At 42.5% G+C, this 26501-nt stretch overlaps 1 protein-coding gene across 4 annotated transcripts in view; it reads left to right on the top strand.

Annotated features, from left to right (window-relative positions):
• The first annotated feature begins 635 nt into the window (after positions 1 to 635).
• The window catches only part of ATF7IP2 (activating transcription factor 7 interacting protein 2), a 94876-nt gene continuing 69010 nt past the window's right edge, over positions 636 to 26501 (top strand). Inside the window, exons 1-3 of one of the 4 annotated variants that reach the window (XM_033963729.1) lie at positions 1001 to 1451; positions 8980 to 9038; positions 9399 to 10249. In XM_033963729.1, the coding sequence (XP_033819620.1) occupies positions 9409 to 10249 (841 nt within the window). In that variant the 5' untranslated portion in view covers positions 1001 to 1451; positions 8980 to 9038; positions 9399 to 9408. Of the gene's footprint in view, positions 911 to 1000; positions 1452 to 8979; positions 9039 to 9398; positions 10250 to 26501 lie in introns of those variants that run through there. The other 3 variants (XM_033963726.1, XM_033963728.1, XM_033963727.1) reach the window with 3 other exon arrangements.

Here is a 26501-nt window from a genome sequence, read left to right as displayed (position 1 = left end):
TGATGCTCATTTGTTATTATATGAGAGATTTTGATAATTATTATCTCAAACTTATTATTACACATATAGAATTATGAAAAATTTATTCACATAAAAACTATAAAATATTATCTAAATAATTTATACACAGGGGTTTTTGATCAGTGATGAAAACCAACCCCAATTGGTTATGATCTGTTAGATTATAGTCCAGGGGTTTTTTGAGGTCTTTTCTCCTCTGTTTTAAACATACATTATACGTAACATTCAGTGTTCCATATCATTTGTTAATCTTAGGATTTATTTTTTTGGACACTTGATTACGTTTCCACTTTTTTCTTCTGTTTTACTTATCAGACTTCTCTCATTTCATTCTGCCTGAGCTACAAGCTATGTGCAGTAACCACATCCTGTGTAAGCTGAAAAACACGACTTTGCCCTCCTGGACAGGTAATGATGAAACTGCAAGTTGCTCCCTATAGGTCAGGACTATAAGGTTACCCCCTGAACCAATAGTAAATGTGGGCTTAGGACCAATGTATATCAAAAATTTGTAGTAAAAGTAGCAAATGAAAAGTTTGTAGTTAGCATCCACTTGGCTTAGACAGGAAATGTTTAAGAGTCACTGAACATCCTGTTTCTCAGCACTTCTGAAGCTGCCAGATTGGTGTTTGGAGGTCTATTCTGCATATGCCGAATAAAGCCTGTTTCTTTCTTCACAGCTCTGAGTTTTTGTGGCTGGCCAAAAGTGACCTTTCACCCCCAGCTCAATGCTGGTGTTAAAGCCCTAGCGCACCTTCGTAAAAGGAGCCCAAAGTTGAAGAGCCCTGATAAATTTAAGAAAAAAAAAAGTCATGCAATTCCTCCAGAGTTAGAAAAGCGCGCAGGTGCTGCGGATTTTTCTGCCTTAACAGTTTTCACCTGCTGAGAGGTAAACCAGTCCAAACCGCAGCGAGCCGGTCCAATGAACTTAAGGGGCGGAAAAAGCCGCAACGAAAGTGTTTCGCGAGCCGCCCTTAATAGTTTGAAAACTGCGGGGGGGAGGAAAAAAAAAAAAGCCGCAACAAAAGTGTTTCGTGACCCGCCGTTAAATAGCTGAGAGACTGCGGTCAGCGGAAGATGCCGTCGCCCTACTTGACGCGTCGCACACGGTAGCCCGCTGTGGTCGTTGCTGGGAGAGCAGCGAGGACCATGGGTTCGAACTGACGCGACCCAATCAGGAGCGTCCCTCGCCTCACTTCCGTGCCTAGTCGCGAGCTGCCCAGCAGCAAAGTTTCCTAAAGGCCGCGAGGGAGGTGGGGGCAGGGAGTCCGTGCCCGAGGCCCATAGGGCGGCCGTGTTTGGCGGAGTGGCGGTCGGGCGTTGCTCCAGTGGGCCAAATCATAACATCTCAATCTCCATAGACCGGCGTCTAAAACACGTGGCCTCCCCCTACCCTCAGGCTAAGGACAGGGCTTTTTTTTTTTCCTGTTGTAAGTACGGCTTCTTGTAACTGGTGACCAGAAAATCAATGAGAGAGAGAGATAACATAAAAAGTTCCTGCGTAGCTTTTCGTTAACGAGGAAAGCGCTTTGCCCGGTGATGCGCATTTTGAGCTCGGAAAGGATGTTGTCGCCTTTTATTGTAATCCAGTAAAAGGCCAGCCCAAAATGTTCGCGTTTCGTGGAGTCTTTTAAGCACTGCTGTGTGGGATGAGATGGGGAGAACAGGATGTCTTTTTCTTGTTCACATGTAGCTTCTTTAGAATTTGTAGAGGATTGATTCCTCTCCCCCCCCCCTCTAATTGGGATTTCTAGGCACTGCACTGGCTAGTAGTTTTCTGCTTGGGCTTTAGTAAAAACTAGCGTTAAAACGTTTTTAGACTTTTATCTGACCATAGGCATACTCTTCTTGTTTTGTACTTTGCCTAGCCAAATGGGGCCCTGTTTTGAAAGCATCTTTTTCATGGACGAACCAGGGCCAGCTCAAGGGACTGTGGCGCCCTAAGTCAACTCTTGTATCGGTGCCCCCCCCCCCTAATCTGGTATCTCTCTCCTCCTTCCCTCCCACCCCTGTGATCCATCATCTCTTCCTCGCCTTCTGGTCCAGGTAGGTGAGACACTGGCTCAGGACACGGATGATAAAGGTTGCCAAAATCCCAGTCCAAAATCTATTACTCTATATGTCTGAAGGTAGACCAGTTTGGGATTTTGGTGCCCTTCATCACCAGCACCCTGGGCCAAGATTTCGCCAGGTTGGTAGATTGAGCTGGCCCTGGATCCAACCTTTTTTAACGTTTTATATACCTGTGGGGATTTGGTTTTGGTACTGCTCAGCCTCATGGAGGTCATAGCTACTTAAAATGTTTGTAAAGATTATTATAACAGTTATTTAGGTATGATTTTCATTGACCTTGTAAAATTTTAATTTTCATGGCAATATTTTGTACTGTAATTAAACTGCCATTTTTGAGAGCTGTTATTTAACAATGTTCATTAGGAAGTCTAAAGTGGTCTTAATCTCTTTCAGGTTGCCACTTAGTCACCTTCAGTTATGTAATTAGAATTTATTGTAAGAGATTACTCTCACTGTGAAATTTGTTTTTTGTAAAGTAGGTACATATTTATTAAAGTAGTTTTAGTATAAAAATAAAGATTTATATTTTTTAATCAACCTGAATTTATTTTCTGTAGAAATATTACCCATATAGAGATGTGGGCGATTAAGCCATTGATGAATTGTTGTCCAATACACCCCTGTACACATAAGCTCTGATCTATAAACAAATCTGTAAATTAGGTAGTGGTAGACACCCTGCCACCTAACTTAATTGTTGTAATTGAATTTTATTGTCACATTAATTGACCACACAGTTTGAAAAACAATTAAAACTCGTTAAAAAAAAAGTAGGCATCGTAATGGTGTTTATGATCAAAGTAGGTGTGGTTAAGGATGGAGATGACCTTAGGCATCATTAGATGTGATTCTTGAAAGAACTTAGGCCTACATTGCATGCAATTGCTTAAGTTTTGTGGTTGGCACCTAAGCATGATTGACACAAGATCAGTACCATTTTTGTAGGCGGCTACTGATTTAGCCACCGTTTATTGAATCTGGCCCACACTGCCCAGTGTTCAAAGTGATTTAAATGGACCACAGAGGCTTTTGGACATCTAAATTGCTTATGTGACTAACTGTGAATATTGCTGTTAAATATTTGCAGTTCTTTAGCTGAAGCTGTCTAACTGGGGCAGAGTTGGCACTTAGGCAATTAAGTGCCATTCTTGTGCAACCCCACTCTATTCATGAATCCTTGGGTAGTCAATCCTTCTCGAGAGATCTCTTGTAGGAAGTTTCATTTGCATATTTTTGCTCCTCTTACCTCGGAACTGCTCTCCAATTCCTTAGTTGTCTTCCTTACAAGTGAGACAGTAAGAGCTTGTCTGATCTGCTCGTGTTTATTTTCTATAAATTCAGTTTTTTCTGCTTTTCATACTGCAGAGGATCCCTTTTGGGGACAGCTGTGCCTGCGGGAGACTGCAGATTTTGAAGCAGAGTCTGCTTCCAAGGGGTTGGCTGCTTTGCAGTGCACCTCTTGGACAATCTGCATTTACAGATTTGGAGCTCAGGGACTGTTCCCTTGGGAGCATAGCTTGCTCCAGGTTCGTCCACTAGTGGGTTTGAGCACATGCTGTGTGACTCTGTGGCGGTAAATCCAGGATCGGGGCCGACTGCGTTCCTGCCCCCCCATTTGCTCTGGAGAAGGTTGAGGTCTCCAGCCGGGACATCAGGCCAGAGAGAGGCAGTCCACTTTCCAGATCTGTTGAGGCAGAGGGTCTCTCTGTAAGCAGTTTCAGCTTCCATTTTGCAGCACACAGCATGGTACAGTGAAGTAACCTAGGCTGACAGCCTGAAAGAAAGATTTTAAGGGGGGGCTTCAAAATTGAGTTGGGGGGGGGGGTCTGAGTTAGTCCTGGGTCCCTCCAAACTGAAAAATCCTAAAATCGCTATTTTTTGTTGTAGTTTTCTCAGGCTGTTATAGTTCAGAAATTTGAGCTCACAAGCAGCTCCAGTGTGTCTCTGGTAAAGTGCAGCCGTGATTTTGGCAGTAAAAGTGTTAACCAGGGACCGCAGGGGCCCCTCCCTGAATTTATTAATATGTTCCAGGCCTATCTGATTAATCAAGGCTCCATAAACCCATCTGGTATTGCCACCCTGATAGTGCCGGGGGTTTCAGCCCCCCCCCCCCCCGCCAAAGAGTGCTGGTTACATTACTGACTTCTATTCCGCCTGTACCTTGCAGTTCTAAGCGGATTACATCGAAAGATAACTGGACATTTCCAGGAAGAGGATTACAATTAATGGCGCTGGTAATTAATTCAATTTTGAGGTGAGGTTACAAAGGGGGAAAATGAGGGAAGCGTCAGGAGGAGCTGGAAATATACGAGAAGGTTGCAGAGTGGATGCTGGTTACATTGTTGAGTCTTAGAGGGATATTACAGGTAGGGAGAGGGAGAGGGGGGAATAGCATGGGGGAAAGGAAGGGGGGGTTAGGACGTCTGGATGAATTTTTTGAATAGTAGGGTTTTGGGGACAGTCTGCCTGCAGACGACTCAGATGATTCAGATTCCATTTTTATGCCCTTACTTTCCCTCACAGGAACTTCTATTGTGGGTGACCGTGATCTGGGAGATGCTCCAGATCTTGGGGAGGACCCCACTGTGCGGAGACTGTTCAAGCCATTAGCACTAATAGTGTTTATTTCAAAATCCCTTCAGCAGTTGAAGCACAGTTCTCTCTTATGAGTATCTCTAAGCCGCAGTCCTGTTTTCCAGAGCATCTAGATATTACGAGGATGCTTACCAATCACTGGGAAATGCCAGAAGGGACTCTGAGGGTGACGAAGATTATGACTAAGCTCTATCCGATGGCTGCTAAGCTGAATCAGCTTTTTGTTTCCCCAAAGGTGGATTCTTTGTTGGCACAGGTTACCAGGCTACTGGGCTAGAAGGATCATTGGTTTGACCCAGTAAGGCTGCTGTTACGTTCTTTAGCCTCCAGTCCTGTGGATTGACCTTTAGTTTATCCCAGGACAAGCAGGCAGGTATTCTCACGTATGGGTGACGTCATCCGACGGAGCCCCGATGTGGATGCCTCATAAGCAGACTTGCTTGAAGAAACTAGAAGTTTCGAGTCGCCCGCACCGCGCATGCGCGAGTGCCTTCCTGCCCAGTGCAAAGGGCGCGTCTCCTCAGTTCTTAGTTTTCCGCGGAGCCGAGAAGTCCGTCTTTGACTCTCTGCGTTCAACTTAGTTCACTTTTGCCTTCTTTCTTCACGAATCGCTGTTTTCTTTTATTTGTTTTAGAAAAAAAAAAAAAATTTTCGTTTTCCTTCCGAGCGGGACAGGCCGCTCGGCCGCAGTCCACGAGCTTTGACCTTGCAGCGGCTGTTTTTAGGCCTATGTCCCGACCTGCTACAGGCTTTAAGAAGTGTAGCAAGTGTCAGCGCGCGATCTCTTTCACGGACCCTCATAGACGCTGCCTCAAGTGTCTGAGGCCTAAACATCATCCCACGTCGTGCCTGCCTTGCCAAACACTTCAGCCTCGGCTTTTAAGCGTCATTGCATTCAAATAGACAAACTCTTCGAGATGGAGTCTTCAACTGATCCCTCGACTTCGAAGGCGTCTCCGGCTTCGACTTCCATCGAGCCTCCTTCCGCGTCTCCGGCTTCTACCTCGAGCCTCATCAAGCCTTACTCGTTTGCAGTGGCTCTTGCTTCGACGTCACTTGCTGTATCTTCCCCTGTTTCCTCAGGTCAGATAGCTCAGCAGTCAGTTCCGCCGGTGGTGATTAAAGTGGCTAAGACTCCTAAGTCGAAGCACACTCACACTACCTCGAAGGAACCTCCGGCCAAGGCAGGTGGACCGGTTTCAGACGCGGATCCCACCTTGCCGGCTTCTTTCCAGACCATTTTAGAGAAGCAGTTTCTTCAGTACCTTACCATTATGGGTCCTAAACTGCTTCCTATTATCCTGCCTAGGCATCTAGCAACCCCCTGTGACGTCGAGCCATCTCCGATGCCCCGGTTGGAGTCGCACTCTTTGCAGGGAGGAGAGTCTCTGCGAGTGTTTGGTCTGCCACCTAAGCACGAAAGGCAAGGAGTAGATTCTTTGCGAGTGCATCAACAGGATTCCTCATACTCTCAGCAAGGAGCAGAGTCTTTGCGAGTGCATCGAGGTTCCTCCTCCAAGCCTCTGGAGCTTCGATCTACAGCCTCTAGTCCTATTCATACATTGGCATCGGCTGCTTCTGTCTCCAAGGCAAAATCTCCTTTGCGAGTGCATCAACAGGATTCCTCATACTCTCAGCAAGGAGCAGAGTCTTTGCGAGTGCATCGAGGTTCCTCCTCCAAGTCTCTGGAGCTTCGATCTACAGCCTCTAGTCCTATTCATACATTGGCATCGGCTGCTTCTGTCTCCGAGGCAAAATCTCCTCGATCATCGAAGTCTGGTTCTAGACACAGTTCTCACCATCGTTCGAGACCTTCATCGAGGCATTCTTCACGACATCGTTCCTCGCAGGATATTACATCTTTCTCGAAACCTCGTTCTACTCCGACCTCGACCAGACCACCAACTCCTCGTTCCAGATCTCCAATGCCGGACCTCAAGGATATCCCGGCTTCGATTGCGTCGACCAAGTCACCTGGTTCCTATGGGACTTTTTTCCATACCGAAGCTTCTTCTTCGACACATGCTGCCTTGACGTCCTCAAGTCCTTCTCGAGACAGGGTATTACCAAACCAGTTGTCTTTTTCATCTTTCTTGCGACAGATGGCTGTAGACTTGGATGTTAATTTGGATACTGGCTCCAAAAAGTCATGCATCTCCCTCAGCCTCCGGCAGAAAGTCTCAAACTTCCACTTCACAAGCTTTTGGACCAGACTTTTACTCGATGCCTGGAGACTCCATTTTCTATACCAGCAGTACCTGGAAAATTGGACTCGAGGTATAAAACGGTGCATCATAAGGGATTTGACAGCTCACAGTTATCTCATCAATCCCTTCTAGTTGAATCTTCCTTGAAAAGATCCCATCCTTCCAAGGTCTATGCTACAGTCCCCCCTGGCAGGGAGGGGAAAACTATGGACAAATTTGGACGTCGCATCTGCCAGAATGCTATGATGTCCTCTTAAAGTCCTCAATTATAATTTTTATTTCATTACTTATTTTGAATTTCTTCTTTCTCTACTACTGAAATTCATGACTTACATGGATAATCATATGCATTTTGAATTTCAAGAAGTCATTGCTTCTTTTTCTCAGTTGCGTCTCCATCTCCAGCAATCATCTTACGATGCCTTTGAGTTATGTGCCCGAGTGGTTGCTTGCTCTGTGGCTAGGCATCTGTCTTGCCTGGCTTCGTACCATTGACATGGACCCTAATCTTCAAGACTGCCTGGCTAACATCCCTTGTCAAGGCAATGACCTCTTTGACGAGTCCATTGAGGCAGCCACTAAAAAATTATCTGACCATGAAAAGTCATTTGCTTCCATTGTCAGACCTAAACCAATGGCCAAACTGTCCATCATCTGTTAAAGATACTAGGACCACCTGGGAACCTCTTATCTTTCTTTGGTCTGTTACATATCCCACCCTACTGAGGACTGCTTTGATAGGTCCCACTCATCTCTGGATTCATCTGCTTCTGATGACAAGGAAGGAAAAGTTATGTTCTTACCTGATAATTTTCGTTCCTTTAGTAAAAGCAGATGAATCCAGAGTCCCACCCTCTTTACTAATTTCAATTTTGCCTTTGTTCCTTAGGGATTGTCCATGTGGCCGGCCTCAGTGTGGAGTCTACAGTTGTGAGGAGGGAGTTCTCTGCCGTTCAATCTGTTCTATTCATCCTACTGCTTTGTTAAGAGAAATACTGAAGTATCAGTGAGCAGACCATCATATATGGCAGAGCTCAGCTTTGTATTCTCTATCTCTGCCTGCGAGTAGGTGAACTTAAACTACTGCTTGCTCTCTGGATTCATCTGCTGTGACTAAAGGAATGAACATTTTATCAGATAAGAGCATACTTTTTCAGTTCCCTTGATTCAGTCTTTTTTTGTGTGTAAAGTAAACAGATTGAGTCATGTAAAGTAAACTGAGTCATGTAGTCATATACTGTAAAGGCATTTAGTCTACCTGTTTTCCGGCTCTACTACATTTTTACAAACCTTGTTAATTTACCATGCACTTGTGAAGTTCAACATAACTGCAGGTATGTTACATAAACATAATTGTTTGACATGAAATATATTTTGAGTCATTAATTTGGTACACCTACCTTTTTAAGATGCTTCCTGTTAAGAATATCCCATTTCCACCTTGGTCCTACATCTATCTGGGGACATTTCTGCTGAGATTCTAGTTCTCCTAATAAGTGTTATCTAAATCCATCAACAGAATACCCCAACTTTCTGGGGAAAAAACCCCCAAAACAAAACTGGATGAGTGACAGCATTGGGGATGGATGTAGCCAGACTCTGGTTGTGTGTTCTTTCATCTCACCTGCTTTCTGATCTTTTTGTTGTTCTGCACTATATAGACTTCTGTCTGGTGTGAAAGAGCCTACACTTGCATAGTCTCAGCCCCCACACAAGTCTGCCGCTGTAGCAGAAGGAATCGTAGGGTTTGAGGGTAACAGTGATAAAGGGGTTTGAATAAAGGGTCAAGTAGAGAAGCTAGAGAGAGAATGGAAAAGGAAGCATGGGGTCAAGTAGAGGCAACAGAGGAATGGCATTCTCTTTGTGTCATGCTGTAAGTGTAGACTGATCCAGCATTTCGTTTTTTACTTGAGTATAATTGATAGCTTAAAATCAAAAGCTTATGAATAATAAATGTGATCAAATAAGATGTCTATAACAGGTCACATCTGAAATGCCAGGTATGTTGATGGCAAATTTCAAAGATTAATTTGTTAGTCTGACAGTGATAGGAATTTACTGGATCAATATAATGTCATTTCAGGTGTAAGTGGGCTGTGCTGTACCAGACAGGAATAATTTGATCAAGAACAAGAAAATGGGGTATATTATCTTGTGACTCTTAACTTCCTAAATGTAAAGAAGTCTGTCTTCACTGTTGTTGAGTTTGTGCATACTATTGTACAGTGAGTGTATGCACAATATTTGATGTGATTTAGAGGTTTGGACACATGGGGTAAGAGGTAGCAGAGTTTCTGAAATGTTGTGTGTGTTGGGAGGGGTTCCTCTATCAAGTAACTTTTCTTGAGATGCATGGAAAAATTGACTTTAGAGACACAAAGGTGAATGTGACTAGAAATATTTTATACAATTGAAATTTTGTAATCCATTTTAGTTTTATGTGTACACTAGGAGCATATTTGCTATTGTTTTCATGCTAAAATACATTTTTTTTTTATTTAGGACCTGAAAGATGGAGATCTCTAGAGGCACTGCTAAAAAGATATTACGAGCAAGAAAGACTATGAATCAAAGTTGTCGGCAACAAGTAGAAACGCTGAATAAAATAAAGGAGAGATGGGAAAAAGAAAAGACTTTGAAAGAAACATATGATGATGCTGAGTCTGTTCAGTTTAAGAAATCTGTTGATATAATTTGCAAGAACAATTATTCTGCACAAGAAAATTCAGTGTCTGAATTGAGCAACATGTCACTCCCTTCTAAAGAGAAGGAAGTCTGCTCTAATAATCTTAATGTATTAAAAGTAGTAGCTATTGATTCTGGAGACAATGGCTGCTGTTTAAATAAAGAGAGAATTTGCTTTGATCACCAGTGTAAAGCACAGGATCCTTTGAAAGAAAAGTCAACACAGATAAAGGAAAATTCTGCTAGCTCAATATCCTTCAAAGATCCTTTACCACAGAATATTGTGGTTAATACATCTGTAAATAAAACAGAACTATTTGTGTCTGAACACCCTCCACAGCAAAATACATTTCTACCTGTGTTTGCAAACAAAAACTCTGAACTTGCTGCTGCTCACAACTGTGAAGATGAAGCAATAGACAGAATGATTCCTGTTTTAGAAAAAGTGACTCCAAGGTTAGATCCAAATACAGAAAATGAAGATCTAACCATTCCTATTTTGGAAAAGTTTACCATGGTAGAAAACAGCAGACCTGCACAATTAACTAGTGATGCAGTGACAGACAAATATGATATAAAGCACATGGACACTTCAGTTAATTCAGTCACAAGAACCCTTCATAGTGAAGAAGTTTCTCCTCAAGACTTATCAACTGAATGTAATATTGGTATGTATACTATTTGTAACTTTCAATAGGTCTGAAAAACTAGTTGTCTTGAGTTATCCACCCTATTAAAAATACAAAGGGACTGACTGAAACTGATTTTCAGCTAGTGGGACTTAAGCATTTATTTAATGCTACTGTGCATTGTAATTTACAAACATGAGAATCAAATCTGTTAACAGGTGATACTTAATAAGAATGAATGTCATGTGTGCTTTTGTTAAATAGGTTTGTTTGGTTTTTTTAACCACAAACTGGGGCAGAGAACTCTGAATTTTAGTGATATTACCAGTTATATCAGAGATCTCAAAGTCCCTCCTTGAGGGCCGCAATCCAGTTGGGTTTTCAGGATTTTCCCAATGAATATGCATTGAAAGTAGTGCATGCACATAGATCTCATGCATATTCATTGGGGAAATCCTGAAAACCCGACTGGATTGCGGCCCTCAAGGAGGGACTTTGAGACCCCTGAGTTATATGAAATGGTGAACCCCTGGAATTTGCCAGTACTCTATTCTTCCAGCACTTAGTTGCATTTTGGATGTGCAGCAGGGTAATTCTTGGCCTAGCTAGTTTTTGGTGGTGTTTTTTCCCAATAGTCTTTTAGGGGTGGATCTGCAGACCTTCTTCCTAATTGAGACTAAGGGAAGCCTGGTGCCAGGACTCCGACTCCTGGATTGGTGAATTGTTGGCCTTGAGGGCATGGAGGCCCTGTGGAGACTTCTTCTAGGGTTAGTAAATACAGGCTCCTGTAACTCTGACCTCCCACCAAATTGTGATTTACAATAATAAATACTAAACTGGTTCTGTTTCCAGCATGGCTACCTTATGGGTTGTTTTCTTGCTATATCATACTTAAGTTATCTGCATCTTGTTTTCTCATCGCTTTACTCTGTTTTCTACTCTTAAGGGAGTGGAGTTTGGGCAATTTCCAATGCTGCATTTCTTTTTTGTCCTAACCATATGAGTCCAGAATGCATGGGTGATGGGACATGCCCATCTTATTGCTTAATGTCTTGCCATCTAAAGCAATTGCCAAATGCCTTAATGGTAGTTTGCTCTGTGCAGGCTACAGACAGTCCATGTGAGGGGGTGCTGAAAAGTTCCCAGCCTACCATTGCCACTCACTGTAGCTGAAAAGAATGTTGTATTTTTTATTTTGGAAAATGCCAATTTGCGGAATCGTAATGTTATGTTTTGACATTGTTTCAGATCATTGATTGAACCATGTAAACGAAAAGTGTGGAATTTTCAAGTGTGGAACTCCAAGCCAACGTGAAGTTCCTTTTCCTGCAGAAGAAAACTCCAAAGGAAGTCCATGAATGTATGATGCCCATCATACTCCACCGTGAAGAAGTAGTGTGCAAACTTTCAGCTTGGAGATTTCAAGATTGAAGATGCAACAAGGTCTAGGAGGCTTCAAATGGTGTTGACCATGTCAATGATCCGATTTTGGCAGATCAGCGAATTATCGGCTGAAACAATTGCTGAGACACTACAGATATCTAGGGAATATGGGCGTATAATCCATCAGCAGCTGGGTATGCAGAAGCTGTCGGCCAAGTGTGTGCCCAAATGTTTGAAAGCTAATGAGAAACAATGTTGAGTGGACACGTCTAAGTTGATTTTGCAGCATTTTCAATGAGCTGGTGCCAACTTCTTAGAACGACTAGTTACTGTTGATGAAACATGGTTACACCACTATGATTCTAAGACAAAACAGTCCATGCAATGGCAGCACTCGGTTTCTCCAAGGCTAAGGAAATTCCAAGGCCAAAACGTCAGCAGGAAAAGTCATGGCCACAGTGAAGGTGTTATAATGACTATCTTCCAAACAGTTAATACAGAATATTACTGTACCTTGCTGTGCCAATTTAAAGGAGGCATTGAAAGGGAAGATGCGGAAAGGAGTTCTCTTTTTGCAAGACAATGCACTTGCTCACGGGGCTGGCAAAATTATGAATGTTTTGACGCAGTTGGGGTTTCAGTGCTTAGACTCGCCAGATTTTGCTCCATCTGATTATTTTCTGTTTCCAAATCCTTAAGAGTTTGAAAGGGTGACAGTTTTCAAGTAATTCAGAGGTGATTACAGCAGTGTTAGTGACCAGACATCAGAGTATATTTTGGAAGGGTTACAGAAATGTCAGACATGATGTACCAAGTATGTTGAGCTTGGGGGTGAATATGTAGAATTACTTGTAAGTTTCATGGCTCCACGTCATTCCCTTCTTGGTTAGGCTGAGAACATTTCAACACCCCTTCATACAACATAAGAAACGCCTTCACCGGATCAGACCTTGGTCCATCTAGTCCGGCGACCTGCACACGCGGAGGCCCAGTTAGGTGCTCCCTATTGGAGACTCGGATTTCCCGTATCCCTCGATATGATTTGCACGGAGGTGTGCATCCAACATGCGCTTAAAACCCAAAACAGTAGTCTCTGTCACAACCTCCTCCGGAAGAGCATTCCAAGCGTCCACCACTCTCTGTGCGAAACAGAACTTCCTGACATTTGTCCTGAACCTGCTGCCACTCAGTTTCAGGCTATGACCTCTTGTCCGTGTCACATCTGAAAAAGTCAGTAGTTCTGCTTCCTGGCCTATTTTGTCAAATCCTTTTAATATTTTAAAAGTTTCAATCATATCCCCTCGCAGTCTTCTCTTTTTGAGAGTGAACAGTCCCAGTTTTCCGAGGCGTTCTTTGTAGCTCAAATTCTCCATACCTTTGACTAGTTTCGTGGCTCGCCTCTGCACCCTCTCCAGTAGGGTTATATCTTTCTTGAGGTATGGAGACCAAAATCCTGTTTGCTTTCTTAGCTGCCGCCGCGCATTGAGCCGATGGCTTTAGGGTCTTGTCTATCAGTACCCCCAAGTCCCTTTCTTGTTCGCATTTTCCTAATGTCACACCCAATATCCTATATTCATGTTCCTTGTTTTTCTTACCCAAATGCATCACCTTGCATTTGTCTATGTTAAAGTTCATCTGCCATTTTTTCGCCCACTTCTCCAGCTGGTTCAGATCCCTCTGAAGATCCTCGCAGTCCCTTTGAGAGCCAACCGCCCGACATAGTTTTGTATCATCTGCAAACTTGATTATATTGCTTGTTGTTTGCTCTTCCATGTCATTTATAAAAACATTGAACAAGATGGGCCCAAGAACTGAACCCTGAGGCACGCCGCTAGTCACTTTCTCCCAGTCCGAGAATTTCCCATTTATGCTCCCCCTCTGCATTCTATTGTCAAGCCAATTGCCGATCCATATGTGTACGTCACCTCCTATTCCATGACTTAGTAGTTTCCTCATAAGCCTTGTGTGCGGGACCTTGTCAAACGCTTTCTGAAAGTCCAAGTAAATTATGTCCACTGGATCTCCATTGTCAATTTGTTTATTCACCTTCTCAAAGAACTGAAGTAAATTTGTCAAACATGATTTCCCTTTCCTGAAGCCGTGTTGACTAGCTCTTATTAGGTTGTGATTTTCCAGGTGTTTCACAATGGTATCTTTAATTAGTGCTTCAACCATCTTCCCAGGAACTGATGTGAGACTCACAGGTCTGTAGTTACCTGGTTCTCCTCTTGATCCTTTTTTGAAAATTGGGATGACATTTGCTATCTTCCAGTCATCTGGTATTTGCCCGGTTCTAATTGACATGTTGGCTAAGGTTTGTAATAGTTCTCCAATTTCTACCTTAAGCTCCTTTAATTCTCTTGGGTGAATTCCATCCGGTCCAGGGGATTTGTCACTTTTTAGTTTGTCAATCTGAAAGTATATCATATCCAACTCCACATTTACTGTTGCGAGACTTTCCTCTATGTCCCCGTTGAATATCCTCCCTGTTTCTGGCATTGTTGTAGTGTCCTCAATTGTGAAGACAGAGGCAAAGAACAAATTTAACCTATCAGCAATCTGTTTATCTTCTTTAATGCACCCTTTTCTTTCTTGGTCATCGAGAGAGCCCACTGCCTCTCTTGCTGGTTTTTTTCCTTTTATATATCTAAAAAAGGGCTTGAAATTTTTGGCTTCCTGCGCTATCTTTTCCTCATAGACTTTTTTGGCGTCTCTTACTGCTTTGTGACACTTTTTCTGGTCAATTTTGTGACAGTTCCAGGCCTCTGTTGTGTTTTCCCGTTTCCATTTTTTAAACGAGTTCCTCTTTTCCCTAACTGCATCCTTCACCTCTATAGATAACCAAGCTGGTTCTCCTTTGATCTTTTTTCGCCTTGCTTTGGATATCTGTGGTATATAAAGATTTTGTGCTTCCGTGATGGTGTTTTTCAGTAGGGACCATACTTGATCAACCGTTTGAATTTCTGCTTTCCCCTTCTTGAGCCGTTTACTAACCATGGTTCTCATGCTGTCATAATTACCTTTTTTGAAGTTAAAGGTTGTTGCTTGAGTCTTGATTGGTTTCCCCTTTCCGATGCCAATGGTAAAATTGATCGTATTGTGATCACTTGTCCCCAGCGAAGCCCTAACTTCTACATCGGCTGTCCTTCCAGTTATGCCATTTATGACCAAGTCCAGGATTGCGGTTCCTCTTGTTGGTTCTCCCACCATTTGTTCAAGGAAGCAATCTCCAATCATTTCCAGGAATTTTATCTCCCTGCCGCAGTTTGACGTTCCCAGTTTATCCCTGGAAAGTTGAAGTCCCCCATGATCGTTACATTTCCTGATTTACATCCACGGCTAATTTCTTCCATCATTTCTTTGTCTGTTTCCTCAATCTGTCCCGGTGGTCGATAATAGAGACCAATTTTTATGTCTGCCTCTTTTTGTCTAGGAATCTTTATCCAGAGGGACTCTAATTTTTCTTTTCCTTCTGTCCCCCCATCTTTAATAGACTCTATTTCTTCATGGACATACAGTGCAATACCTCCCCCTTTTTGCCCAATTCTATCTCTTCTGTATAGTTTGTATCCTTGCAAAGCCGTGTCCATTCATTTTCTACATTCCACCATGTTTCCGTTATTCCTATGATATCCAGTTTTTTTCTTTTTGCTAGTTCTTCCAGTTCTCCCATTTTGTTTCCTAAGCTTCTGGCATTCATGTACATACATTTAAGTTCTCTTTGTGCTAATTTCCTGGATTTGGTAGTCCTCATCATTTTTTGTATCCATTTGATCTTGTTCATTTCCTCTTGTAGTTTCATCGTGTTCTTCCCATATATCTGTGCGGTTGCTTGTAGTTTCCTCCTCAGGATTTCCTGATGTCCGGGCCATCGACTGGTTGTCGACTGTCAGCTCTCCCCTGCTCTTTAGTTTAAAGCCTTCTCAATGGTCTTCTTCATGTTTTCAGCCAAGACTCTTGCTCCCTGTTTGGTGAGGTGTAGGCTGTCCTTTCTATAGTACCTGCTTCTTCCCCAGAATGTTCAGTTTCGCACAAAGTCAAAACCCTCTTCTTCGCACCATCGCCTCATCCAGGCGTTGACTGCTCTCAGTTCATCCTGTCTCATTATATCTGCTCTTGATACCGGGAGGATCTCCGAGAAAGCCACTTTCACCTCCCTGACCTTCAATTTTCTACCGAGTGCGTGTAGTTGGTCCTTCATTTCCTCCCTGTTGTATTTCCGTCCGCTGACATCGTTGATTCCCACGTGGATAAGCACAACAGTGTCCTCACCTCCTGCGCCGTCTATGATCCTGGTGATCCTGCTGGCCACGTCCTTTATTCTTGCTCCAGGCAGGCAGGTGACCAGTCTATCCTCTCTTCCTCCTGCAGTGTGGCTGTCCACATTTCTTATGATTGAATCTCCCAACTATGATCCCTATCTTCTTTAATTGGAGGCTCCTCGGGGGTCTTAAGTCTGTATCCATGGCATAAGTCCTGTCTTCCTTCTTCTGTGGTGCAACCCCAGATGGACAATCATCTCCGCTGAGTGTGTGGACATCTTCATCCTCCGTTTCTACCTTCCTGTCAATTGGATTGGTGCCTCTTTCCATATTGATTATTCCATCCTCCTGGGTTGATCAGGTGCTGATCTCAAGCCTTGGGATCTCCACAAGCTGTTGGTGGGCATCTTCGATAAATCTCTCCAATTCCTCAATCACTTCACTGGTGCTGATTTCCACAAGCAACCTCTCCTGCGTGCTCTTTTCCTCTTTAATGATGAGAAGTTCTTCTAATTCATTAGATGCAATTGGAATCTCGGGTAATGTTTACAACTGGTTCCAAGGCTTCCTCAAAACACGAACATACAGAGTCAAGTCAAAAGAGCATCTATCCGACCCATGGTCAAACCCATGCGGAGTACCACAAGGATCACCATTATCTCCTATATTATTCAACCTCTTCATAGCATCCCTCGGCAACACCCTAGATGCCCTAAACACAATATCATTTAGCTATGCGGATGATATAACAATCCTCATCCCCTTCAACATACAAGACCCCCTATCCACAAACCACCTGAATATAATAATGGAAACGGTAGAAAAATGGATGTCAAGTCATAAACTGAAACTGAACTCGGAAAAAACTAAATTCCTACTATTAGAGAAGGAAAAAAAAACCATCATGCACAGAACTGGAATTAAACACAATCAAGTACCCAATGCAAAGCACACTCAAGATCCTAGGAATTCAACTAGACAGAAATTGCACAATGCAGTCCCAAATCCACAAAATCATCCAAAGAGCATTTTTCACAATGCGTAACCTAAGAAAAATAAGAAAATTCTTCATCAAAGATCAATACAAGATAGTAGTACAATCCCTAGTACTAAGCATAGTAGACTACTGCAACAGCCTATACCTATCATGCCCAAACTACATGATAAAACAATTACAAACTGTTCAGAACACGGCCCTCAGACTCATCTACTCCCTCAGCAAATTTGACCACATCACCAACGCTTACCTTGAATCACACTGGCTATCAATAAAAGCAAGATCCCAGTTCAAATTCTACTGTCTACTATACAAAGTAACACACAGAACAGCACCCAGCTACCTAAACAAAAGTCTACACCGTAATCTCTCACACAGAATAAGGAGAACTCAAAAACTATTCGCTTACCCTCCTCTCAAAGGTATAAGACGCAAGAAAATATATGACAGCCTTTTAGCTACACAGGCAGCAAAAATTGACACAACCATCTCCAATCTACTGATCAATTCAATAGACATAAAGGAATTCCGAAAAGAAATCAAAACTCATCTCTTCAAAAAATACTTTCCTTCATCTTAACCTCTACATAGCACTAGAAAATACACACACGAACACCACCACCATAACTATACCTAAACATTGTACAACTCACTTCAACAACCTACTATCTATCTACTATATGCTCTAAATGCTTCCTGGAAACGTCCAGACTAATCAATTGTAACTTGATACTTTCCTGATTCTATATACTGTATTATTCCAGAAATCATACAGTCTCTTAATTTGTAATCCGCTTAGAACCGCAAGGCACAAGCGGAATAGAAATCTGTAATGTAATGTAATGTAATTCTTTCACAGTTCCCTCCAGCAACCGGACTTGCTGTTTCAGGCTTTCCAGCTCCTTGCACCGACTGCAAATGTATGACGTAGTCCATAAGGGGAGGTAGTCATACATATTGCAGCAGGTGCAGAAGACTGGAAAGCTCATCGTCAGGCTTCCGTGGGTGCTCATAACCTGTTCCTCTTCCGAGCTGCCTGTGTTTTATGTGTGAACCCTCTGTATCGGTAAGTTGTATGAGTCCTCCTACCTGTTAGTTGTCCTCCTTTTGAACCAATGTCTGGGTGCGTATGAACAGATTTCAACTTACGTTTTGGGATTATCAATTTGTCGGCCTTGCTTCCTGGCTCTTTCTTAAGGCGTCTTCGCAAAGGCGCTCTCGCTAAGGCGAGCGCCTTTGCCGCTCGCCTTCACCGTGCGCCGAACGGCTGCATGCCATTGGCCCCCCCCTTTTAAGGGGGGAGCCGAGTTGCGCTGTTGGTGACGCGCTGGGGGTGGGCGGAGCTACCTCTCGCCTACCCCACGCTGCCTGCGATCTCTGATTAGCCTTCCCTGCTTGTAAGTAGTTAAAATATCTCCTCTAATCTCACAGTGCTCGCAGCTTTGGTGACTACTGCCTCCTTCACCGGCTGGTCTTTTCTCCATGGCTCTTCATTTTAAGAGGGGAGCCGAGTCGCGCTGTTGGTGGCGCGCTGGGGGGTGGGCTGAGCTACCTCTCGCCTACCCCACGCTGCCTGCGATCTCTGATTAGCCTTCCCTGCTTGTAAGTAGTTAAAATATCTCCTCTAATCTCACAGTGCTCGCAGCTCCGGTGACTACTGCCTCCTTCACCGGCTTCTTTGTAACTTCTCTTCCAACCTAAAGCATTGCTCCTCCCTCCTAACCAGTGTTTACAAGGATCACCTTTAATTGCTTGAAGAGTTTTTGTCTACTCCTTCTTACTCTCGGCCATGCAACCAAATTATCAGCAATTATTTCTGCGTGAGTCTTCTCTTTAGTTGCTTTTCCAGTAACAAAATGCTACAGATCTGCCTCCTTACAAACTGTAAAGTTCCTCATTCACCATTTCTGGATACATTTTGCCATTCTCTTCTGCCTTTAACATGACTTTGGTATCATCACAGTGACCATCAAAGACAAGGCAACTATGCCATTCTGCTGCATTTCTACCTCAAAATGTACATCCAATTTTTTTCATGATTCTCACACGAGTCCTCTTCATAAGAACATAAGAATTGTCATACTGGGACAGACCAATGATGCATGAAGCCCAGTATCCTGTTTTCAACAGTGGCCAACCCAGGACCCAAATACCTAGGTAAATCCCAACTAGTAAAACAGGTTTATTCTGCTTGTCCTAGGAATAATCAGTGGATTTCCCCCAAGTCATCTCAATAATGGCTTATAGACTTCTCTTTTAGGAATTTATCCAAGCTTTTTTTTAAAACTGCGCTTAAATAACTGATTCCAGCAATGAATTCCAGAGTTTAATTACACTTTGTGTGATGAAAAATTTTCTCTGGTTTGTTTTAAATCTACTACTTTGTTTCCTCGAGCATAAGAATAGCCTTATTAGGTCAGACTAATTGTCCATCAAGCCCAGTAACCTTTTCTCATTGTGGCCAATACAGGTCACTAGTACCTGGCCAAAATCCAAGGAGTAGCAACATTCTATGCTACTGATCCAGGGCAAGCAGTGACTTCCCCCATGTCTTTCTTAATAACAGACTATGGACTTTTCCTCCAGGAAATTGTCCAAACCTTTCTTAAAACCAGCTAAGCTATCAGCTCTTACCACAACCTCTGGCAATGCGTTCCAGAGCTTAACTATTCTCTGAGTGAAAAAAATTTCATCCTATTGGTTTTAAAAGTATTTCCCTGTAACTTCGAGTGTCCCCTAGTCTTTAATTTTTGACGGAGTGAAAAATTGATTCATTTGTACCCGTTCTACTCAACTCAAGATTTTGTAGAATTCAATCATATCTCCCCTCAGCTGTCTCTTTTCCAAGCTGAAGAACCTTATCCTTTTTAGTCCTTCCTCATATGAGAGGAGTTCCGTTCCCTATATCATCTTGATTGCTCTTCTTTGAACTTTTTCTAGCGCCTCTATATCCTTCTTGAGATAAGGAGACCAGAATTGAATGCAATACTCCAGATGAGGCCACATCATGGAGCGATACAGAGCAGTATAACATTCTTAGTCTTGTTAACCATCCCTTTTTAAAAAATGATTCCTAGCATCCTGTTTGCATTTTTTGGCCGCCGCCACACATTGGGCGGAAGGTTGCATTGTATTATCCAGTCGGTCCAGCGGAAGGCTACTAAAATGGTATGTGGCCTTCATCATAAGGCATACGGGGACAGACTTAAAGACTCAATCTGTATACTTTGGAGGAAAGGCAGGAGAGGGGAGATATGATAGAGACATTTAAATACCTATGCAATGTAAATGCACTTGATTTGAGTCTTTCATTTGAAAGGAAACTCTGCAATGAAAGGGCATAGGATGAAGTTAAGAGGTGATAGGCTTCAGAGTAATCTAAGGAAATACAGTAGAGCCTTGGTTTACGAGCATAATTCGTTCCAGAAGCGTGCTTGTAATCCAAAGCACTTGTATATCAAAGCAAATTTCCCCATAGAAATAATGGGAACTCGGGACGATTCGTTCCACAACCCAAAAACTTTAATACAAAATACTATGCGTACTTGTATTGCAAGACCTCGCTCATTTAGAACAGTCACTACACTCCTGCAGCGTCAGAGAGTGAAGAACCATTGGCTCAGTTGTGATGATGCGATGCGTGTATACTGTATGTACTCATATTGCAAGACTTGGCTTGTTTAGAACAGTCACTACACTCTTGAGGTGTCGGAGAGAGAAAATCATCGGCTCAGTTGTAATGTGTGTATACTGTATGTACTTGTATTGCAAGACATTGCTTGTATATCAAAATTTAGTAAAATGTTTTGTTTGTCTTGCAAAACACTTGCAAACCAAGTTACTTGCAATCCAAGGTTTTACTGTACTTTTTTTTTTTTTTTACAGAAAAGGTGGTAGATGCATGGAACAGTCTCCCAGAAGAGGTGGTGGGCTTGGGATAGGCACGTGGGATCTCTGAGAGAGAAAGAGATAATGGCTATTGCGGATGGACAGACTAGATGGGCTATTTGGCCTTTATCTACCATCATGTTTCTACGTTTCAAATACAACCTATATCTAATAAGATACCTTTGGTAGTTCAGTTACAGATAGTTCTCTGCCTAATCCACCAAGTGATGTAAATGAGTTAAAACTTGGCAAGCTTGTTTTTCTTTTGGACATTTTCAGTAATCTCAATATGATGATGCTATATTTGAAAACCTATGAATGAAAATGAAACTAATTTATAAGTGTCAATATGGGTAAATAATTTGATAATTGAGGCACTAAAGGCATTAATAGCTTTTATGTGTTTGCACTGCATGTTATCAGAACACTTAAATATATTTTGGTAATTTGTGTAGTTTTGCATAATTTCCTAGAAATTCCAGGCAGGTAGATAAATATATTACACAAAATTTTAAGCTAATTGTTGGGTTTATTCCATATGAAATTGTACCATTTGTTTTCACTAGCTTTTATGACATCTCCAAAACTGACCCACACTAGTATGAAGAGAGGTGTAGCCTTAATCTTCCAGAAGATACAAGCGGCAACACTGGGCTTTTACTGGGAATTTTTGAAAGAATCATCTGTAAATGGGACTCTGTGTTGGTGCTTTCTTAAAGGGGTAACACATTTGTGTGTCTGTTACATCCTGACAGATCTACCTTTTTGAGTTTTGAAGAATCTTACCTTGAAGCTAGTGTTTTTTTACTAGTGATTTGCTAATCTAGAAGAATTTCAGAATTAAAGGCCTTGTCCTGTTGATCTCCTTTCTTGCATTTCATAGAAGTGAGTGTTTTTTTGTTTTTGCAACCATTCCCTATTTCCTTCCTGGGTAGTGCCCATTTTTCTTATGAATTAGGTGGTCACATTGGTCTCCTTTTTGCAATGAAGAGGGCAGAGCTAAAGACGTCAGGTGTTCAGATGTTCAAAGGGTTTCATGGCATTATGTAGAAGTTACTAATGACTTCATAAATTTGATTGTGTATTATTTGGTGTAACCAAGAAAGAGGAAGTCACAAAAGCGACTATTTCTTGACAGCTGAAGAAAACAATCACTTTGGCCTATTTTTGCAAAGGCTGAGTAGTTTTCTATGGTCTCGGTAATCATTTAACCGTGGGAATGGGGCTTCTTGGGCTAAGTTGCTGTCTTCCAGGAGACATTTTTAGTTTCATTACGTGGTAGTCTTTGCATTTCTTTGCTGTATTTTACAGTGGCTTTTGAGGTTTTAGTGACAGGATTTCTTTCCTACATCCCATACACTCTGAACTAGTTTGGTTGGACTCAAGGAAAGAAAATTAGCAAGTAAGGCCAAATTTTTCCATCTCTCTACTGGTTCTGTAATCACTAATGATTTTCACTCTACTGGTAGTAAAAGTGTTTTCTCATTTTTCTTATGTCATCCTCCCTTTAACATCATATCATAAATCCTTTGTTCTTTGAAATTTTTTAAAGTAAATTCTCATTTTTGTAACTTATGGGAATCTTCTAAAGCGTTTATTTGAATGTTTAACCATATTCCCTGGTTTTCTTTCTATCTACAGGTGCATTTAGGGAGGGCAATTTATAAAGCCATTTATTTGAATAAGTTGGTTGTCTGAAAATTGTCCTTCCTTGTTGCATCTATAAGTTTATGCATGGTTCCATATTATGCAACTTTTATCAGGTTGAAAGGAGGCATTGTAAAGTGTCTATTTTGGATGGGATTTGAAAATGTGTAATTATTTGAAAATATGAGTGTTTTGAACAGAAATTTTATTCAGAAGAGCAGGCATAAAATTGTTGTAACTGGCAGTTTTCAAACAAAGTACATGGATGGTTTAAAATTTGAAAATTGCATACATGGTCACTTTGTACCTAGTTCAGAAGTTGCCTCCTGAAAGGATTCTGACACTGATCCATAGAAAAGCCTGGCAAACAAGTTGAATGGCATGGGGGAATTTCCATATTGCTTGCCAGGCTTCTCTGTGGGTTAGTGTAACAAGTCCAGGTAAGCAACCTCTTTGTGATGCATTAGTTTTGTCACTTGTGTTCAAAATGCATCCTCCTTTTATGAGGCTATGCAATCCTGTTCTGTAATCTATTTGTTTCAAGGTTCTGCGCTATCCTATTGCTATAATAATATTTCTATAGCTTTGTCCACTACTGAAATCAAACTAACAAGTTTGTATCTGCCTGCCTCCTACCTTCTTTTTTTTTTTTTTTTTTTTTTGTTGCAGGGCTATATTTGCTTTTCTTCAATCCTTTGAAACCTCTGCCATTTTCAAGGCCAAGTTGAATAGTTGTACATATCACTGTATAAATGATGGGAATGTTTTTTTTTGTGTGTTTTTTTTAAAAGTGCTGCTAGTAATAGCATAGAGTCTTGGTCTTCAGTCTCAGTTCTCAAGGGTTGTCAACAGGTCAGGTTTTCAGCATACCCTAATGAATATGCATGTACAGTCAAACCTCGGTTTGCGAGTAATGTGGTTTGAGTGTTTGCAAGATGAGCAAAACACTCCCGCAAACCTTAACTCACAAAATGAGCGGCTTCTGATAATCGAGCATGTACACGCACGTCATGTGTAAGCACGCACAACATCAATGAGTGCTCTGCTGCGCTCGACTTGCGTGTTTATACGTAATGCATGCGTACATGATTGTTTATTGGAACAGCGCTCGTCTCAAATTGCCCACTCTTCAAACACCTGAACCGGCTGGCTTACTTCAGGAGCTGAGAGCTTGGCAGTGGGACCTGAGCCTGAGCTGGCGGACGGCAGAGGCATTGCCCTGAAGTGGAAGGGCATCATCGGAAAGGTAGCTGTGTGGGGACCCTGATGGTTGCCAGTGCCTAGCCACCTGAAGAAAGTCACCCTGCTGAAGGGGCTGCGTCACTCGGGCATCATCCAGGCAGGTACCCAACCTTGGGCCACCCCTCGCCACTTCCTCCCAGTTCCTTATCGCAAAGCCTTTTTGTTGTGGAACAAATTGTCCGGGTTTCCTTTATTGTCTATGGGGAAATTTGCTTTGATATATGAGTGCTTTGGATTACGAACATGCTTCTGGAACGAATTAGGCTCGTAAACCAAGGTACCACTGTATTGGATTTGCTTACAGTAAAGGTAGGGGCATGAAAATCTCTTACAGGATCATTAGGGATATCCTAAACTGTAATTGTGGTATACAAAAATAAAGTTGTAATTATTATTAAAAGATAATGGAATTAAATAAAATAATGATATTAACAAAAGTCCCAGAATTATGATGGGCTGTTATGCAGTTACCAGCTGGAGGAAGAATAAAAGGAAAAAAGTGTTAGTTGCAGTTTTGAGAAAAACAAATTTTTTGTACTAGACTGAATTGTTGATGGGAAGAATTTCATAATCAAGTTTCAAGTTTATTAGGATTTTATATACCGCCTATCAAGGTTATCTAAGCGGTTTTTTACAATCAGGTATTCAAGCATTTTCCCTATAATAGATGGTAAGGGTAGTGTATCAAAAAGGAAAGGAAAGCTCAGATGTTTCCCTAAAAATAAACCAACTGTGGTAAACAATGGATTATTTTACTTAAGTTCATAAGGGCAGGGAGAATCAAAGTTTTGTAATGCTATTGGAAGTATTAAGCTACAGTAATAGCCAAGGTAAGATGATATGCTTGATAATATAATTAAAAGCTTATGTTAGCATGCTTGTAATTTGAAGAGGAAGTATTGTAGGTGTTAAGAACAAAAGAATTGCCATACTGGGACGTACCAAACCTGGTCCCAAGTAGTAAAGCAGATTTTATGCTGCTTTTCCTAGGAATAAACAGTGGATTTCCCAAAGCCATCTTAATAATGGCCTGTGGATTTTTCTTTTAGGAAATTATCCAAACCTTTTTAAACCTTGCTAAGCTAACTGATTTCACCACATTCTCCAGCAACGAATTTTTGGAAAGAGTAAACAAGCGATTCACATCTACTCTTTCCACTTCACTCTGTATTTTATAGACCTTTATCATATCACTTCTGAGCTGTCTCTTCTCCAAGCTGAAGAGCCCTAATCTCGTTAGCCTCTATACATAGGGAAGACATCGCATCCCTTTTATCATTTTCATTGCCTTTCTCTGTACTTTTCTAATTCCGCTACTATAACTCTGTTATCTGGCACTCATGGGGATTGGTAGATGCTGGAAAACTAGTTTCTGGTTACTGGAGAGTTACTATAAAACAGTTTTTGTCTCCTTTCCCACCTCATCCCCCCACCCCCACTTGTAGGTCCAGCATATGTTTCTCCCTTCCCATTCTCCTTTCTGGTCTGAATCACCTTCTCTCCCTTCCGTCCTCACCCTGCTGGACCTTCCTTCCCCCTCCCCCAACACACATTTCTGTTATACCTCCCTCTGCACTGATCTGTCCTCTTGGATCCCCTCACTTACCTGAAGCAGTCCTGACTCGCCAACCCCCTCTCCCTCACTCCCTTACCCAAAGCACCAGTGGCAGGCGGTCAACAGAGACAGCTCTGTAAACAGGCTGCTCGTGGCCAGCCCCGGTAGGGCCTTTCCTCTGCTGCGTAGGAAGTGATGGGTCAGGACTGCTGCCTCAGAATCTGTAAGGGGGAGGGGTTGTTTCAGCAGGACCGCTGCCACAGCTACTTTAGGGTCTTATAGGGAGGACACTTTTTTTTTTTTTTTTTGTCAGTTGGGTGAGCGTGCCAGTTGCTTGAGTCCCAGATAATCAGATTCTACAGTGGAACCTCGGTTTGCGAGTAACCTGGTTTGCGAGTGTTTTGCAAGACGAGCAAAACACTCAGCAAACTTTTGTCTCGCAAACCGAGCACTGCCCCAATAAACGAGCACTCAGCAATGGTGGCCCAGGGGTGAGTACCTGCCTGCGGGTGCTGCAGCGCTTTCAAAGTGGTGGCTTCCTTCCCTTGGGGTCCCCGTGCGGCTGCCCTCCTGCTTCGGCTGATGCCTCTGCCGGCCGCCATCCTGTGCGAGCATGCGCACGACCTCACCTCTCCTCTCCTCTGTCAGCCGCTGCCCCGACAACACACTCGCCACTTACAAGCACGCAGGACGTTCTACGTGCTTGTACGTGGTGAGCATGTTGTCGGGGCAGCGGCTGACAGAGGAGAGGTGATCTCGTGCGCATGCTTGCACAGGATGCCGGCCGGCTTGGATCGGGAGCCGGGAGGCACTGACGGATGGCAGAGGCATTGGCCGAAGCAGGAGGGTAGCCGCATGGGGACCCCGAGGGAAGGAAGCCACCACTTTGAAAGTGCTGCAGCATCCGCAGGCAGGTACTCACCCCTGGGCCACCATTGCAAACTTTGGTTGTGGAACAAATCTTCTGAGTTTGCATTAAGGCCTATGGGGAACTTTGTTTTGATAAACGAGCGTTCTGGATTACGAGCATGCTCCTAGAACGGGTTATGCTCGTAAACCAAGGTACCACTGTATATCTTTTTTGAGATACATGATAGAATTGCACCCAGTAATTGAGCTGCGGCCATACCATAGAGTGATACAAGGGCATTCTAACATTTTCATCTTTGTTTTCTGTTCCTTTCCTGATAATTCCTAACATTCTATTTGCTTTCTTAGCCGCCACCATATATTGAGCTAAGAGTTTCAACATATCCTTAACAATAACTAGATCCTTTTCCTGGTCAGTGACTCCTAATGTGGACCCCTGCATTATGT

This window comes from Geotrypetes seraphini, chromosome 11 (genome assembly GCF_902459505.1).
Source record: "Geotrypetes seraphini chromosome 11, aGeoSer1.1, whole genome shotgun sequence".
Taxonomy (NCBI): domain Eukaryota; kingdom Metazoa; phylum Chordata; class Amphibia; order Gymnophiona; family Dermophiidae; genus Geotrypetes; species Geotrypetes seraphini.
This window is presented reverse-complemented; position numbering and strand designations above follow the sequence as displayed.